At 48.8% G+C, this 16914-nt stretch overlaps 1 protein-coding gene across 1 annotated transcript; it reads left to right on the forward strand.

Moving 5' to 3' along the window:
- Window positions 1-7280: 7280 nt before the first annotated feature.
- On the forward strand, window positions 7281-8156 carry LOC134910848 (integrase/recombinase xerD homolog). The gene has a single exon (XM_063919233.1). It carries the CDS (start codon window positions 7281-7283, stop codon window positions 8154-8156), a length of 876 nt encoding a protein of 291 aa, XP_063775303.1.
- Window positions 8157-16914: the final 8758 nt, after the last annotated feature.

Raw genomic sequence — 16914 nt, forward strand, 5'->3', positions numbered from 1 at the left:
GAAACCCTACCAATACCTTATCAGTCCGCGCAAGCTGCAGAACTCATTGCACTCACTAGAGCATGTCCCTCCCTTGACAACGTCCATCTGCTCACTCAACTTCAAGCTGCTGCGACTAATACTGATCTCTCCGACTGGACTTACCCAATTCTGCAGAAAAATCCTAAATCAGGATTAATCTGCAAAGAGGGGAAACCCTGTATACCCCAGTCCGGTGCCCCTTTGCTCGTTGCCCAGTGCCGTGGTGTTGGTCACCGTGGTGAAGCCACAACACTCCTCCTACTAACCAATGATTTTTATGTTACTAATGCCAAATCACTTGTGGACCAGTATGTTAGCAGATGCATCACTTGCCTCAGGAACAACCCTAATAAAGCTAAACACCAGCATCTTGAATACCCCACAGAAAACTCTAGGATACTCACCCTTTGAAATACTAATGGGTAGACCCTTTTCCTACACCCTGGGCTAAGAAACCACTAGTAGTACAGGAAGGAGATCTAGAACTCATCAGAGAAGAGTATGTCAGGTCCCTGATAACAAAACTGAATGAAATTGAACATGAGGTTGTTTGTAAAAACCCTTTGAATCCACAGGAACCTACACACCCCTTTAAAGTCAGAGACAGAGTCGTGGTGAAGGTGCTCCCCAGGAACAAGAGCCCAGGAGACTTCACCTATGGTCCAGAGACAGAGGTCGTAGCAGTTACCCGAACAGCAGTCCTGACAGAGGAAAGTCCTACCTGGATCCATGCATCCCGAGTAAAAAAGGTTCCTAGACCAGACCTAGAGAGGGAAGCAAGTGATTCCAGTGAGGTACGAACCGGGGCAGACAGCCCTGACCTCCCACCTAGCGAAGAAAGAAGAACAGAAGAAGATGAGGAACCTGCCCCCTATCTCTATCCTGGGGACTATCTCGATAGCCCTACTGGCCCTCATTCACCTCACAATATGTGAAGTCGACATCACACAAACAAATGGGATCCCCACCTTGTGGTATAATTCCTCTAACACACACGTAGCCACATATATCCTTGACTATTTTATGTTCCCCAAAATTGCTGATGACAAATATTATATACAACAAAGGAGGAAATCAGGAATGTCTGAGACAGTATATATTTGTGTTACTGACGAATGGTACTATGACATTAGATATTATGGATCTAATTGTAATTCCTGGGAATCTGTGGGGTGGAATACAGGAGCAGATTGGAAATATGGCCCATCATTTGCAAAAAAAATAGATGGAGCAAATATGGAGTACCCCTACTTTCTAGACTATCCATTCATAAGATGGATGAAGGCCCAAATTCATACAGGTTTAGACTAAACATAGTGGACCCTAGCAGAAGCGACAATGAGACTTATGTAGTTGGTATATGGTGGCAAGCAGGATACTATAGTGCAAGACAAAGGTTTTATTTGTGGGACATGTATAAAAACCCCAAAATACCAGCCTAAAATTGCTCCCCAAAACAAACCTTTAAAGCCACATATTGCCACTTCTAAAGATATGGTGGCTATTACTAACCCTACCTTTGAAGACACCCTAGCTATTGAAACTGGTTTCTCTGACATTAATTTTTGGTTGGAATGGATGAAGTATAGTGCTAACAAACACAATAAAAGCAACTGTTATGTCTGTGGCAAATCTAGGCCCCACCTAGGTACAGTGCCCCTTAATATACCCCTAGAACAGGAAAATTGTTTTTTCAGCCTTTTTAATGACACCAAAACAAATGACAGTCAGTGCGAAATGTGGAAAAGGGAATATCCCATATTGTCAAAAAATCCCAACCCAGGAAGCACCATAACCATATATCCTGGAAACTATACCTGTTATACATCTAACACCACCACAGGGAGAAATTTAAAAACCTTCCCACCAGGGTATTGTGCAAATAAAAGAACAACTGTTTTAGTCAACCAAACTAGATCATTAGGCGACATTTATTACATATGTGGGGATATGAAGCTTAGAATTAAATTAGACACACCATGGTATGGTGAGTGTGCCCTGGCCAAAGTCATAATGCCACTCCTAATGATCACCGATGACCCCACTCCTCCCTCTAATACTCCTGCTAATCGAAAGAAAAGAGCACTCCCAGGAGGTAGCTTTGACCCCCACGTATACATTGATGCTATAGGGGTCCCAAGAGGTGTTCCAAATGAGTTCAAAGCTAGAGATGAGGTGGCTGCGGGTTTTGAGTCATTGTTTCCTATAGTAACTGTAAATAAAAACGTAGCCTGGATTAATTATATATATTATAATCAACAAAGATTTGTTAATGATACCAAAGATGCTCTTAAAGGTATAGCTGAACAGCTAGAAGCCACTTCCCAAATGACATTCCAAAATAGAATGGCCCTTGACATGATCCTAGCAGAAAAAGGCGGTATATGTGTTTACATTAGTAAGGTGGAAGGCTGTTGTACATATATTCCTGACAACACTGGTCCCAATGGTAAGGTTACTTTAGCCATAAACAAGTTAGAAACCTTATCCATAGAACTTAAGAAAAATTCAGGTATTGATAACCCATGGAGCCAATATTTTGGGTGGTTTGAAAATTGGAAACAGGCTCTTGTGCAAATAAGCATATTCATACTTGTAACTTTAATTCTTGTAGGCATTATAGTTTATTGTGTAATCCCCTGTGGAAAGAAACTTACCTCCAAAGGCATTGATAAGGCCCTGATGTACTATGATATAACCACCAGTCCTGTCACCTCCTCTGATAGTAAGGGACCCGACGATTATGTCCAATATCTCAAGAACTGGAGGAACAAGAAAGGAGCCTCACTCAAGAATCATGTCATATAATAATCATGATTCTAAGAGGGGATTGAAGGGTTAGCTCTTCTGTCTCTGTAAATATTACTTTTTATATGATCAATTTCCTTATAATAGTTACAGTGTAAAAGTGAATATTTCTACTTCCCTAATGAAGGGTTAAAACATGCTATATGAACTCTTATGTGTTTGCATGGATGCTTGCTGCCCTGTGCTAGGTGCCTTTGTCTCTCATACAGATACCAGGCTTGTATGTGTCTGTTTCTCAAGGTCAGTTCTATACCAGATGAAACCTGTTACAGACTTTGTTAAATGTTTTGAGAAACTTGTAGAAAACCCATATATGAACATCCGCCTTTTTCACTCCTGCCTGGTAACTACCAACGAGCCAATGGGAGTGTAACGACATGTCAGTTACACCCATATGCATTGTCTTATATACCTTTGTTAACCTCATAATAAACAGTGTGAATTTTTACTGCTTGTGTTGTGCATGTAACTGATAGCATAAAGGTTTACACTCCCAGACGTCTGAGAGGCCATCACATCGAGGGTTAAGGTAATAGGGCCATATCCTTTCAGCCCTCTACAGTCCAGGGGAACCCCTATTAATGTTGCAGCACAGCGGTTACAGAATACCCCAACACAAGCTAGGAGCGCAGGAGCAGCATGCCAGGACAGGGGAGTTACTCTCGCCGACACAGCCAGCGGGCCAGGGTCACCTGAGGTGAGGGGGAGATGGGATTTCCTGGCAGAGACACAGCAATATAATAGCCCTGCTAGGCAGCCAGAGGGCACTCCTAGGCAAGGGGGTAACTGGGGGCAGGGCGCAGGGAGCACGCAACAGGGGCATTACACAGGGGTTGCGAAACCAGCTTGCCCGCTCCCCTGCGTTTACAACGACATTTACAGGACAGAGCAGGGGCCGCGAAATGCCGCAAGCAAGCAACCGGGATCAAGGAGCCACATCGCAAAATTTCATATCACAATCGCAAGATTTCACATCACAACCACGAGGGAGAATCCAAGACAATTACAACAGTTACAGAGACAGTGCAGTCCTCGCCATGCCCAGCGGCCCGTCAGTGCAGCATCTTGCTGCAGCAAGAGCGGTGGAGAAAAATACAGCGGAGGCCGGTGCCGTGACCAGCCCGGCCAGAGAAGACGTCTCCACAGCATCACTCAGGAACGGTGAGATGAACCATGTGTTTAATATGCAGAATGTGAATGTTATGCCGTTGTATAATAGCGATACACAAAGTGTGAGGGGTGGTACTGAAAAGGGGCAGAGCCAGGGGTTGCACCAAAACAGCGCGAGCAGCGCAAATGGCGGGGGGGCCACCTTAAACGAGGTAGCGAACACACAAGGGGAGGGTAACAGCGCCGCAGATAATCAGGCGGGCAAGCGGGGCAATAGCAGCGCGTCCGAGTCAGACGACGACGAGTCATGCAAGGTATTGAAAGAGCAACTGCGGTTGGCCAGGGCCAATCACAAGAAGAAAAAGTTGGCAGCCCCAGGGGCAGATACAGCGTGGAGTAAGCTAGGTCAGACCGGAGCAGCTAAGCCAGTTTTCTTGCAGCAGGGAGGCGCACTGGATCACGAGCTAGGCGCATTGGCAGGGCATTTGCCTAAAGAAATTAGGAAGGAAATTGTGAAGGGGGATTTCATCGACATATGCTCCCTTACAGAGGAAGGTCTCAGGGACAAGGAGAGGGGCAGCGAGAAGGGAGTAGGGCGTGGGGAATCCTACAAGACAATTGACAATTGGATGACCGGCAGGGCTGTTTCTAGCCAATTTGGCTCCCAGTGCGAGATTTAACAATGCGCCCCCCCATGACATAAAAAAATGTGCCCGCCCCCCCCCCCCCCCCCCCCACACACCTAGATGGAAAAAAAACCTTGCGCGCGCACTCGGCAAGGGGCGTGGCCTCATCTAAATGGGTGTGGCCTCATTTAAATGGGCATGGCCTCGTCTGAAAAGACCCTGCTCCAACAGATCACGACCACCACAGGAAAAAAAAATTCTACCATATTAAACCCCACACAGTAATGCCACACACTGCAATGCCCTTGATACATTAAATCCCCACACTACGGCAGGCAAGAGTTCCCATTTCACACATTACGGCAGGTGTCCCCATTTTACACATTGAGAGAGAGAGAGAATACTTACAGAGGCGATTACCGCTCTTCGGCCCGCCTCACCAGTCGCTCCTCGCGCCGGCCTTTCCCTCTTCCTAACTTGGATCCCCCTCTGTACTCCGCTCGGGGGGGAGGGGGTTTCGCGGAGTGACAGGGTTGCATCGTGACGTAACGACGCAACCGCGTCATTCCGTGAAACTCCGCCCCCAAGCGGGTTACTCGGGGAGAAATAGGAGGGGGAAGCAGGGAGCCACAGTTAGTGCCGCGGCGGGCGCCCAGTGTGGTTGCACTGCTCGCCTGCCCCAAGAAACGGTCCTGATGACCGGGATGTTCGCATACTCTGGTTGCTACGTAGAAGCTTACCCAAATATGGCAATGAACATGATTAAATACATCAATCTTGTTTATTCAGTGTACAAGGATTATGGGGGAACTGCGTGGCGCAGATACGACGAGTCCTTCAGGTTAAGAGCGCAAGGGCAGCAACCCATCAAGTTTGGGACAAAGGATATCGAGCTGTGGCTCAAGGCGCAGGCAAGAGGGGCTAGCGATAAAGAAGCGACAGCGCAAAGGCAGGGGACAGGGAGGCCTAGCACGCATAGACAGGATATGCTCAAATGCTACGCCTTCAATGACACCCGGTGCACACGGGCTTTCTGCAAATTCAAGCACGCATGCACACACTGCAGCGGAAGTCACCCGGCAAAAGACTGCTTTAGAAAAAAAGGGCGACAGGGAGAGAGAGGGGAAAAGGTTTCCGGAGCGCTTGTGCCTGTCAAAAGCAAGTAGCCCAGTGAGGCTGGAGGGTATGCAGGCATGGCTAGCCAGGTACCCCAAGCGTTTAGAAGCCCAGCGGTTGCAGGAGGGTTTTAGAGTAGGGTTCAAGATCCCAATAAGACGGGACATCCTTCCGGGCGACCGCAATAGGAACCTTCATTCCATCAGGGAGCAGCAGCAGGTGGCGCGACAGAAAACTGGAAAAGAATTAGAGATGGGCAGGATGGCCGGGCCATTCGCGGCCCCCCCAATAGAAAATTTGGTAGTGTCACCGCTGGGGTTAGTTCCCAAGAAAGCACCGGGAAAATTCAGACTTATTCAACACCTATCTTTCCCGGAGGGGACATCGGTTAATGATGCCCTAGACGTGGAACAGTGCTCGGTGCAATATCAGTCGTTTGACCATGCGATAAAAATGGTTAGGAGGCAAGGGAAAGGGGCCTTGTTGGCGAAGCTGGACATCGAGTCAGCGTTCAGGCTACTCCCCCTGCATCCGGACAGTTTTTACCTTATGGGTTTCCAGTTTGAGGGCCAATATTTCGTAGACAAATGTTTGCCTATGGGATGCGCAATATCTTGCGCGTTATTCGAAATTTTCAGCTCCTTCTTGTACTGGTGCTTGGAAGCACGGACAGGCTGTAGGGCAGTAGCGCACTACCTGGACGATTTCTTGCTGGCAGGTCCAGCTCAGCCTGGGAGGTGCGCGCAGTTGCTGCAATAGCTTACAAAGATGCTGAACGAGTTCGGAGTCCCCATCGCGGGGGAGAAAACTGAGGGCCCAAAACAGGTCATCTCTTAACTAGGTATAGAGATTGACACAGAGAAGATGGAGTGCCGGTTGCCAACAGAAAAAATTGAAAAGTTGGAGCGAGAGATCAGTGCATGCACCCAAGCGAAGTCAGTTACCTTGGGCCAGTTGCAGTCATTGCTAGGGTCGCTGAAGTTTGCTTGTCGCGTAATCCCTATGGGGCGGATTTTCAAGCGACGTATGGAAAGGGCAACAGCGGGGGTGAGGAAGAAACATCACTTCATCCGCATCAGCGGGGAATTAAAGGAAGATCTGTTAGTATGGCAGGATTTCTTGAAACAGTTTAACGGGGTGCGCAATGTGGCCGAGCAAGATATCGCCAAACCATGCACTGCAACTGTTCACAGACGCAGCAGGAGCCATAGGCTTCGGAGCGTACTTGCAGGGAGAGTGGTGCGCAGAAGAATGGCCGCAAAGGTGGAAGGACAGCGGTTTAACTAAGAACTTGGCAGCTTTGGAGTTGTTTCCTATAGTGGTAGCCGTAGAGGTTTGGAGCCGCAGGCTAAAGAATAAGTTCATACAGATTTGGTGCGACAATATGGGCGTGGTACAGGCCATAAACAGCCAATCTGCCTCGTCCGCACCAGTGATTAGGTTGCTGAGGTGGTTGGTAGCGGCATGCTTGAGGCACAACATCACATTCAGGGCAAAGCATGTACCAGGAGTCGAGAACGTTATCGCGGACGCGCTGTCACGTCGGAAATGGGAGGTGTTTAGGGCGGCAGCGCCGTTCGCGCGGGGCCAAGGTTTAACATGCCCTTCTCATCTTTGGCAGATAGCCGAGCCTGTTTGAACGAGCTGGTGGAAAGGTCCCTGGCGCCAAAGACCTGGAAAGCGTACGTGGCAGCATGGGAGAAATGGCAGCAGTTCCAGGGGAATGTAAGCTCAGAGGGCCAGACGCCCCTGCAGCAATTGTTGGAATTCTTAGGCAAGAGTAAGGAGGAGGGAGCATCAAGGGCAGTGGCAAACACCAGGCTGGCAGGGGTATCTTTCTTTTCAAAGTTGCTAGGGAAAGAGGACCTAACTAAGGCATTCGTAGTGCGCACAGTGATGAAAGGATGGGCCAGAGTGGAGATACGGAGACCGGACTCCCGGGAGCCAGTAACCATAGAGAGGCTTAAGAGCATTATTCACATAGTGGCGAAAGTATGTAACGGAGAGTACGAGGAAAAACTGTTTAAAGCAGCGTTTATCATGGCGTTTAGCGGAGCATTTAGGGTCGGGGAGCTAGTAGCGCAGTCAAAAATGGCCGCCGGAACAGGCCTGTTGGTAAAAAACGTAGTGGCCTCGCAGGGCGCGGTCTTGTGCAAAATTCACAAGTCAAAAACAGACCAGATAGGTAAGGGAAGATGGGTCCAGTTGGGCAGGCACCCGGACACAACAGTCTGTCCAATCGAGGCGGTACAAACATTTTTGGAGGTCAGGCCAAAAGGGGGCGAGAATTTCCTCATTCATGTGGATCAGGCGGCACTTACCAGGTTCCAGTTCACAGCCATATTTAAAAAATGCATCAAGGAGTTAGGCTGGAACCCGAGGAAGTTCGGAACCCACTCATTTAGGATCGGCACGGCACCATCCGCCGCCAGCCAGGGATGCTCAGCCGAAGAGATAAAAGGGAAAGGGGGGTGAAAGTCAAACAGTTACAAATCTTACGTCAGGCCGGTGGCCAGGGCGCCGCCACAATAAAGGGAATTGACTACCGTCCTAACACCCCCCCCCCCCCGCGCTTCCTCTATTCTTCGCAGGGATCGCCGGGAAGCGGTGTTGGATCTTCGGCCATTCATACATATTCTGGGCAGCGGCACGGCCGCAAAAAGACCATAAGGGCGCCAGCTGGGGATGAGGCGAGAAGAAGCAGCAGTTTTTTGGCTGGGCAACAGGGGCATGGTATGGGAGCAGGCCAGGGAGGCCTGGCTCAAGGCCGAGCGGGCATTGGGAAAGCCCGACGTGTTGGTGTTGCACCTTGGGGGAAACGATATCGGGAAAACAAAGTCGCTAGACCTGATCAGGCAGACCAGGGAGGACATTGCCTGGATAAAAGGGCGGTGGAGCAACGTGCGCATAGTCTGGTCAAAAATCATCCCGCGACTAGCCTATAGGGGGGCTAGATCAGGGCACGGAATAGACAGAGCTAGCAAGTAAGTCAATGCGGCCATCGGTAAAGTGGTCACAGCCAACGGGGGAAGCGTTATACACCACAATGACCTTGCAGGGAGATGAGGCACGATGGGGTGCACCTGTCGGACATAGGCCTTGATATCTTCAACAATGCGTTGCAGGATGCGTTGGAGGGTTTGCGGTGGTAGCGCAGGGTGGGGCTTCGGTCCGCAGGTCGCTGGGACCTCGTGTGGCGGGGAAGGAGTGGTGCACAAGGCATGGTAAGGGGGGATTGTCAGAATGCCTCGCATAAGTCACCAATTAGTAGGCCGTACGCCAGCTAAATGCGGCAGGGGCCATACGGGTTGCGCGCCGTGGTAGGGTTTTATGCGCATGGTAGCTGGACCCCCAGCGCAGGGGGCGTGGTCCTTCGGCCCGCAAGGGCGGGCCGGGTACGCCTCAGGCGGGGACGGGGCGTGGCCGTTGCCGGTAAGGCGGTGTAAGGCACGCCCCAGTCATTTCTCTAAACAGCGGGAGAGCCGTGCACCGCTTCTTCTCCTTTTTTACCCTGCAATGGTGTGTTTTTGGTATTAGGTGGAAATAAAGCTGTGACCATTTATTCTTTGCACAAAATTACCGGTCTCGTCTCCAGTTATTTGATTAGAGCAAGCCGGCGGGGCGCCGGAAGGTCACCCTCTCCATCCTTACAGGGGCGAAGGGGGCAGCAATGGCGCCACAGCGGGATAAGGAGGCGGGGTGCCGGGCCGCCCAAAGGCGCGAACGCCGGGGGAGGGGGGGTTTGCCGCAGGGCGGCGGGACCCCCTCCCCTTTTCATCACGTGCAGGGAGCCCTGAGCCAGTAAAAGGTGTGGCCCAGAGGCGGGGGGTGAGGAGGGAGAGGCAGATAAAAGCAGCAGCCGGGGGGGGGGGGAGGGAGTTAATAGCTCCATTTTCCCCACACAGGAAAGGAAGCCCACCCACCCTCCCTGAGTTGGCAAGGAACAGGGTCGGTAGTAGCTAGGACAGGGGAACGGGCCAAGGGAGCGCAGGAGTAAGGCAGTTTTTTCGTCACTTGCTAATGAATGACACGTTGTGAGAAGTTATTATGGTGTTTTGTTTTATCGCAATAAACATGGTTTGGTGTAAATCGTTTGTATTTTCTTGTCACAGCGGGTTGCGGGGAAGGAGCGGTGCACAAGGCATGGTAAGGGGGGATTGTCAGAATGCCTCGCATAAGTCACCAATTAGTAGGCCGTACGCCTGGTTCCAGCTAAATGCGGCAGGGGCCATACGGGTTGCGCGCTGTGGTAGGGTGTTATGCGCATGGTAGCTGGTCCCCCAGCGCAGGGGGTGTGGTCCGTCGGCCCGCAAGGGCGGGCCGGGTATGCCTCAGGCGGGGAGGGGGCGTGGCCGTCGCCGGTAAGGCGGCATAAGGCACGCCCCAGTAATTTCTCTAAACAGCGGGAGAGCCGTGCACCGCTTCCTCTCCTTTTTTACCCTGCAATGGTGTGTTTTTGGTATTAGGTGGAAATAAAGCTGTGACCATTTATTCTTTGCACAAAATTACCAGTCTCGTCTCCAGTTTTTTGATTAGAGCAAACCGGCGGGGCGCCGGAAGGTCACCCTCTCCATCCTTAACCACATACAGTAACTCTTTCTTCAATTGTGGGAGAGTTCCGTCCTAACAGGATGGACAGTGTAACTGTATTCCAACTTCGGCACAGAGATTTATGTGGCGAATGCGTACTTAGGGGCATAATCAGTTTGCATCACTAAGCAAATGCGACGCAATAACTAAGCAACTGCTAAGTGATGCGACCACAATAACCCCGGTGGTGCCACTGCCACTCGCATGCACGGTTCTGTGCTTGCGCCGAATGTGATTGTTGTGCATTGAGTGCATTGAGTGCAAACACCTCTGCTTGATTGACAGACAGAGGTGTTCGCAGAGGAAGGCAGGGGATGGTGATGGAGCATTGCAGGGGCAACACGGGGAAAACGGGGGAAGGGCGGCAGTGTTTTCGGGGCATCTTCGTGACGTCATGTGCAGCCACTCCGATGAGAATGGTGGCTGACCGCCTGCATACACAGCCTAGCTGAGGCTGCAGGGGTCAACTGTAATTAAATTGCGGTCGCAGCTGCTGGGCAGGCCATTCTGCCTTGCCCTGCGATGGGCGGCCCACAGCATGGGAAAGACAGGATTGCAGATTCAGCTTTTTAGCAGAATCTGCAATCTGTACTGAATATGAATAACCCCCTTAGTTTCCAAACAAGTAGACTGTCATTGTAGCAACTAACTCAAAGAACAAATGTTTCTGTGTCTCTTATTCCAGCCAATAAATGTCTTCTATCCAAGGTAATAGATGTGTCTATATTGCTCATCTGCACAGGACTAGTGACTAGGCCAGTGATTTTCAACCTTTTTTTACTCGCGGCACACCAAACAATATTTTGAAATTGCCAAGGCACACCATCAGTTCCCCACAGAAAAAAACAAAAAACACACATTGGCCCTCACAGTAAAAACAAGAATCCACACATACATTTGCCTACACAGGAAAACAATCACATTGCTCCCCACATAAATCATGTTGCTCCCCACATAAATCATGTTGCTCCCTACATAAATCCCATTGCTCCCCACATAAATCAATCACATTGTTCCCCACATAAATCATGACGCTCACACATAAATCAATCACATTTCTTCCCACATAAATCCTATTGCTCCCCACATGAATTATTCACATTGTTCCCCCCATAAATCCATAAATCCAATTGCTCCCCACAGGAGAAATAATATAACAAATATTAGCCCCTACTGGTTAGCTGTCCTCCTCCCTGTCCCTCAGTGGCGGGGGTTGTTCATAGTGGAGTGCTGCGAATACTGAGCAGCGGGCGGGGTGCAGGTATGGATGTGGGTGGGCAAGGAAAGCTGTGGATGCGGGCGGGAGCTGCAAGATGTGTATACAGGCGGGTGGGCTGGCTGGGTGGTGAGACGCTGCAGCCGTGACCTATGATATCACACTGCCGCATCATCAAGGCATAGGTCACGGCCGGAGCATGACTGATCCTCCAAGAAGATGCAGGAAGCTGCTCTGGCTCCGCGGCACACCTTGCAACTGGTCGCGGCACACTAGTGTGCCACGGCACACTGGTTGAAAAAGCCTGGACTAGGCTCTGTTCCTGCTGTTTTCTTCCAATTAAAGAGGTATACACCTTTCTTTCTTTCTTTCTTTCTTTCTTTCTTTCTTTCTTTCCACCTTCCCCATTTGTATGTGCTTGCTTAGACAATCCAAAATCTCTTGGAGCAAGACAAAACAATCTCTAATTGCTAGCGCCCACACAAGAAAGGTGTCCACTCCAGAGACATACAGGACTCAGAGACAACAGTAGTGTATCCCTCAGCCTGTTCATTAGGGGCGCCTTCCCCTCAAGACCATGCCCCTTGTTTTGTGGTGTGTGTGCTGTACCAGTTCAATATTTGGGGGACAAGGGGTAGGCACAAGTGCTCTTTCTGGCACAGATCACCAAAATGTTTACTTACCACTCTGGCCCCAGAAGCCTATTTCAGTATAAATTAGAGATGAGCGGGTTCGGTTTCTCTGAATCCGAACCCGCCGAACTTCAGCTTTTTTTACACGGGGCCGAGCAGGCTCGGATCCTCCCGCCTTGCTCGGTTAACCCGAGCGCGCCCGAACGTCATCATCCCGCTGTCGGATTCTCGCGAGGCTCGGATTCTATCGCGAGACTCGGATTCTATATAAGGAGCCGCGCGTCGCCGCCATTTTTCACACGTGCATTGAGATTGATAGGGAGAGGACGTGGCTGGCGTCCTCTCCGTTTAGAGTGACTAATAGTACTAGAGAGAGAGAGACACAAATTTTGGGGAGCATAATATAGGAGGAGTACTACTTGCTGCTGATAGTGTGACCAGTGGCAGTGACCAGTGCCACCAGTTTAATGAATCCGTTCTCTGCCTGAAAAAAAACGATACACGGTGTGACACAGTCACACATACCATATCTGTGCTCAGCCCAGTGTGCTGCATCATATACTGTATATCATTATCTGACTGCTGAGTGCTCACTGCTCACACAGCTTAATTGTGGGGGAGACTGGGGAGCAGTTATAGCAGGAGTACATATTTTAAGTACAGTGCACACTTTTGCTGCCAGAGTGCCACTGCCAGTGTGACTGACCAGTGACCACTGACCACCAGTATTGTGATTGTCTGCAGTGCTGACCACCAGTATATTGTGATTGTCTGCCTGAAAAAGTTAAACACTCGTCGTGTGGTGTTTTTATAAACGCATTCTGCAGACAGTGTCCAGCAGGTCCGTCATTACATAATATATACCTGTCCGGCTGCAGTACTAGTGTGATATATATATATATATATTTTAATTTTATCTCATTATCATCCAGTCTATATTAGCAGCAGACACAGTACGGTAGTCCACGGTTGCCAGGTTTTAATTCTTTAGGCTTTGTGATAGTGTAGGACCTGCATGAAGGTGGGGTACCTTGAAAATCGGTTTGCAGGCTTCCGTGCATTGGCCAATCCACCAACTAAACCCCCATCATTTATTTATTTATTGATGTTGTGAGGACAAGTGAGCTTGCTATGGTGAGTGCTGAATTCTCTGTTTTGTATATATATATATATATATATATATATGTAGACAGATTCATCCGGCACTAGTGTATAATACTTGCTCCGGTGCCCTCCATAAGGAAATAATCCCGAGGTACAAAGCAGCAGAATGGCGGCACTCAGAGTCTTCTTACTTAGAAAGCTGAAAAAACTTTTATTTGAACATCAACGTTTCGGGTAAGCACCCGTCGTCAGGATAGCATAATTATGCTATCCTGACGACGGGTGCTTACCCGAAACGTTGATGTTCAAATAAAAGTTTTTTCAGCTTTCTAAGTAAGAAGACTCTGAGTGCCGCCATTCTGCTGCTTTATATATATATATATATTTTAATTTTATCTCATTATCATCCAGTCTATATTAGCAGCAGACACACTACGGTAGTCCACGGCTGAAGCTACCTCTGTGTCGGCAGTCGCTCGTCCATCCATAATTGTATACCACCTACCCGTGGTTTATTTTTTTTTTCTATCATCTTGATACTAGTAGCTTACTTTAGGAGTCTGCAGTGCTGACAGACAGTGTCCAGCAGGTCCGTCATTACATAATATATACCTGTCCGGCTGCAGTACTAGTGTGATATATATATATATATATTTTAATTTTATCTCATTATCATCCAGTCTATATTAGCAGCAGACACAGTACGGTAGTCCACGGCTGTAGCTACCTCTGTGTCGGCAGTCGCTCGTCCATCCATAATTGTATACCACCTACCCGTGGTTTATTTTTTTTTTCTATCTTCTTGATACTAGTAGCTTACTTTAGGAGTCTGCAGTGCTGACAGACAGTGTCCAGCAGGTCCGTCATTACATAATATATACCTGTCCGGCTGCAGTACTAGTGTGATATATATATATATATATATATATATTTTAATTTTATCTCATTATCATCCAGTCTATATTAGCAGCAGACACAGTACGGTAGTCCACGGCTGTAGCTACCTCTGTGTCGGCAGTCGCTCGTCCATTCATAATTGTATACCACCTACCCGTGGTTTATTTTTTTTTTCTATCTTCTTGATACTAGTAGCTTACTTTAGGAGTCTGCAGTGCTGACAGACAGTGTCCAGCAGGTCCGTCATTACATAATATATACCTGTCCGGCTGCAGTACTAGTGTGATATATATATATATTTTAATTTTATCTCATTATCATCCAGTCTATATTAGCAGCAGACACAGTACGGTAGTCCACGGCTGTAGCTACCTCTGTGTCGGCAGTCGCTCGTCCATCCATAATTGTATACCACCTACCCGTGGTTTATTTATTTTTTTCTATCTTCTTGATACTAGTAGCTTACTTTAGGAGTCTGCAGTGCTGACAGACAGTGTCCAGCAGGTCCGTCATTACATAATATATACCTGTCCGGCTGCAGTACTAGTGTGATATAAATATATATATTTTAATTTTATCTCATTATCATCCAGTCTATATTAGCAGCAGACACAGTACGGTAGTCCACGGCTGTAGCTACCTCTGTGTCGGCAGTCGCTCGTCCATCCATAAGTATACTAGTATCCATCCATCTCCATTGTTTACCTGAGGTGCCTTTTAGTTGTGCCTATTAAAATATGGAGAACAAAAATGTTGAGGTTCCAAAATTAGGGAAAGATCAAGATCGACTTCCACCTCGTGCTGAAGCTGCTGCCACTAGTCAAGGCCGAGACGATGAAATGCCAGCAACGTCGTCTGCCAAGGCCGATGCCCAATGTCATAGTACAGAGCATGTAAAATCCAAAACACCAAATATCAGTAAAAAAGGACTCAAAAATCTAAAATAAAATTGTCGGAGGAGAAGCGTAAACTTGCCAATATGCCATTTACCACACGGAGTGGCAAGGAACGGCTGAGGCCCTGGCCTATGTTCATGGCTAGTGGTTCAGCTTCACATGAGGATGGAAGCACTCAGCCTCTCGCTAGAAAAATGAAAAGACTCAAGCTGGCAAAAGCACCGCAAAGAACTGTGCGTTCTTCGAAATCCCAAATCCACAAGGAGAGTCCAATTGTGTCGGTTGCGATGCCTGACCTTCCCAACACTGGACGTGAAGAGCATGCGCCTTCCACCATTTGCACGCCCCCTGCAAGTGCTGGAAGGAGCACCCGCAGTCCAGTTCCTGATAGTCAGATTGAAGATGTCAGTGTTGAAGTACACCAGGATGAGGAGGATATGGGTGTTGCTGGCGCTGCGGAGGAAATTGACAAGGAGGATTCTGATGGTGAGGTGGTTTGTTTAAGTCAGGCACCCGGGGAGACACCTGTTGTCCGTGGGAGGAATATGGCCGTTGACATGCCTGGTGAAAATACCAAAAAAATCAGCTCTTCGGTGTGGAAGTATTTCAACAGAAATGCGGACAACATTTGTCAAGCCGTGTGTTGCCTTTGTCAAGCTGTAATAAGTAGGGGTAAGGACGTTAACCACCTCGGAACATCCTCCCTTATACGTCACCTGCAGCGCATTCATAATAAGTCAGTGACAAGTTCAAAAACTTTGGGCGACAGCGGAAGCAGTCCACTGACCAGTAAATCCCTTCCTCTTGTAACCAAGCTCACGCAAACCACCCCACCAACTCCCTCAGTGTCAATTTCCTCCTTCCCCAGGAATGCCAATAGTCCTGCAGGCCATGACACTGGCAATTCTGACGAGTCCTCTCCTGCCTGGGATTCCTCCGATGCATCCTTGCGTGTAACGCCTACTGCTGCTGGCGCTGCTGTTGTTGCTGCTGGGAGTCGATGGTCATCCCAGAGGGGAAGTCGTAAGCCCACTTTTACTACTTCCACCAAGCAATTGACTGTCCAACAGTCCTTTGCGAGGAAGATGAAATATCACAGCAGTCATCCTGTTGCAAAGCGGATAACTGAGGCCTTGACAACTATGTTGGTGTTAGACGTGCGTCCGGTATCCGCCGTTAGTTCACAGGGAACTAGACAATTTCTTGAGGTAGTGTGCCCCCGTTACCAAATACCATCTAGGTTCCACTTCTCTAGGCAGGCGATACCGAGAATGTACACGGACGTCAGAAAAAGACTCACCAGTGTCCTAAAAAATGCAGTTGTACCCAATGTCCACTTAACCACGGACATGTGGACAAGTGGAGCAGGGCAGGGTCAGGACTATATGACTGTGACAGCCCACTGGGTAGATGTATGGACTCCCGCCGCAAGAACAGCAGCGGCGGCACCAGTAGCAGCATCTTGCAAACGCCAACTCTTTCCTAGGCAGGCTACGCTTTGTATCACCGGTTTCCAGAATACGCACACAGCTGAAAACCTCTTACGGCAACTGAGGAAGATCATCGCGGAATGGCTTACCCCAATTGGACTCTCCTGTGGATTTGTGGCATCGGACAACGCCAGCAATATTGTGTGTGCATTGAATATGGGCAAATTCCAGCACGTCCCATGTTTTGCACATACCTTGAATTTGGTGGTGCAGAATTTTTTTAAAAACGACAGGGGCGTGCAAGAGATGCTGTCGGTGGCCAGAAGAATTGCGGGACACTTTCGGCGTACAGGCACCACGTACAGAAGACTGGAGCAACACCAAAAACGCCTGAACCTGCCCTGCCATCATCTGAAGCAAGAAGTGGTAACGAGGTGGAATTCAACCCTATATATGCTTCAGAGGTTG

The sequence above is a fragment of the Pseudophryne corroboree genome, chromosome 4 (genome assembly GCF_028390025.1).
Source record: "Pseudophryne corroboree isolate aPseCor3 chromosome 4, aPseCor3.hap2, whole genome shotgun sequence".
In the NCBI taxonomy this organism is placed as follows: Eukaryota; Metazoa; Chordata; class Amphibia; order Anura; family Myobatrachidae; genus Pseudophryne; species Pseudophryne corroboree.

Coding starts and splice junctions, on each gene's coding strand:
- LOC134910848 (XM_063919233.1), top strand. CDS start 7,281: ATGCCCTTCTCATCTTTGGCAGATAGCCGAGCCTGTTTGAACGAGCTG.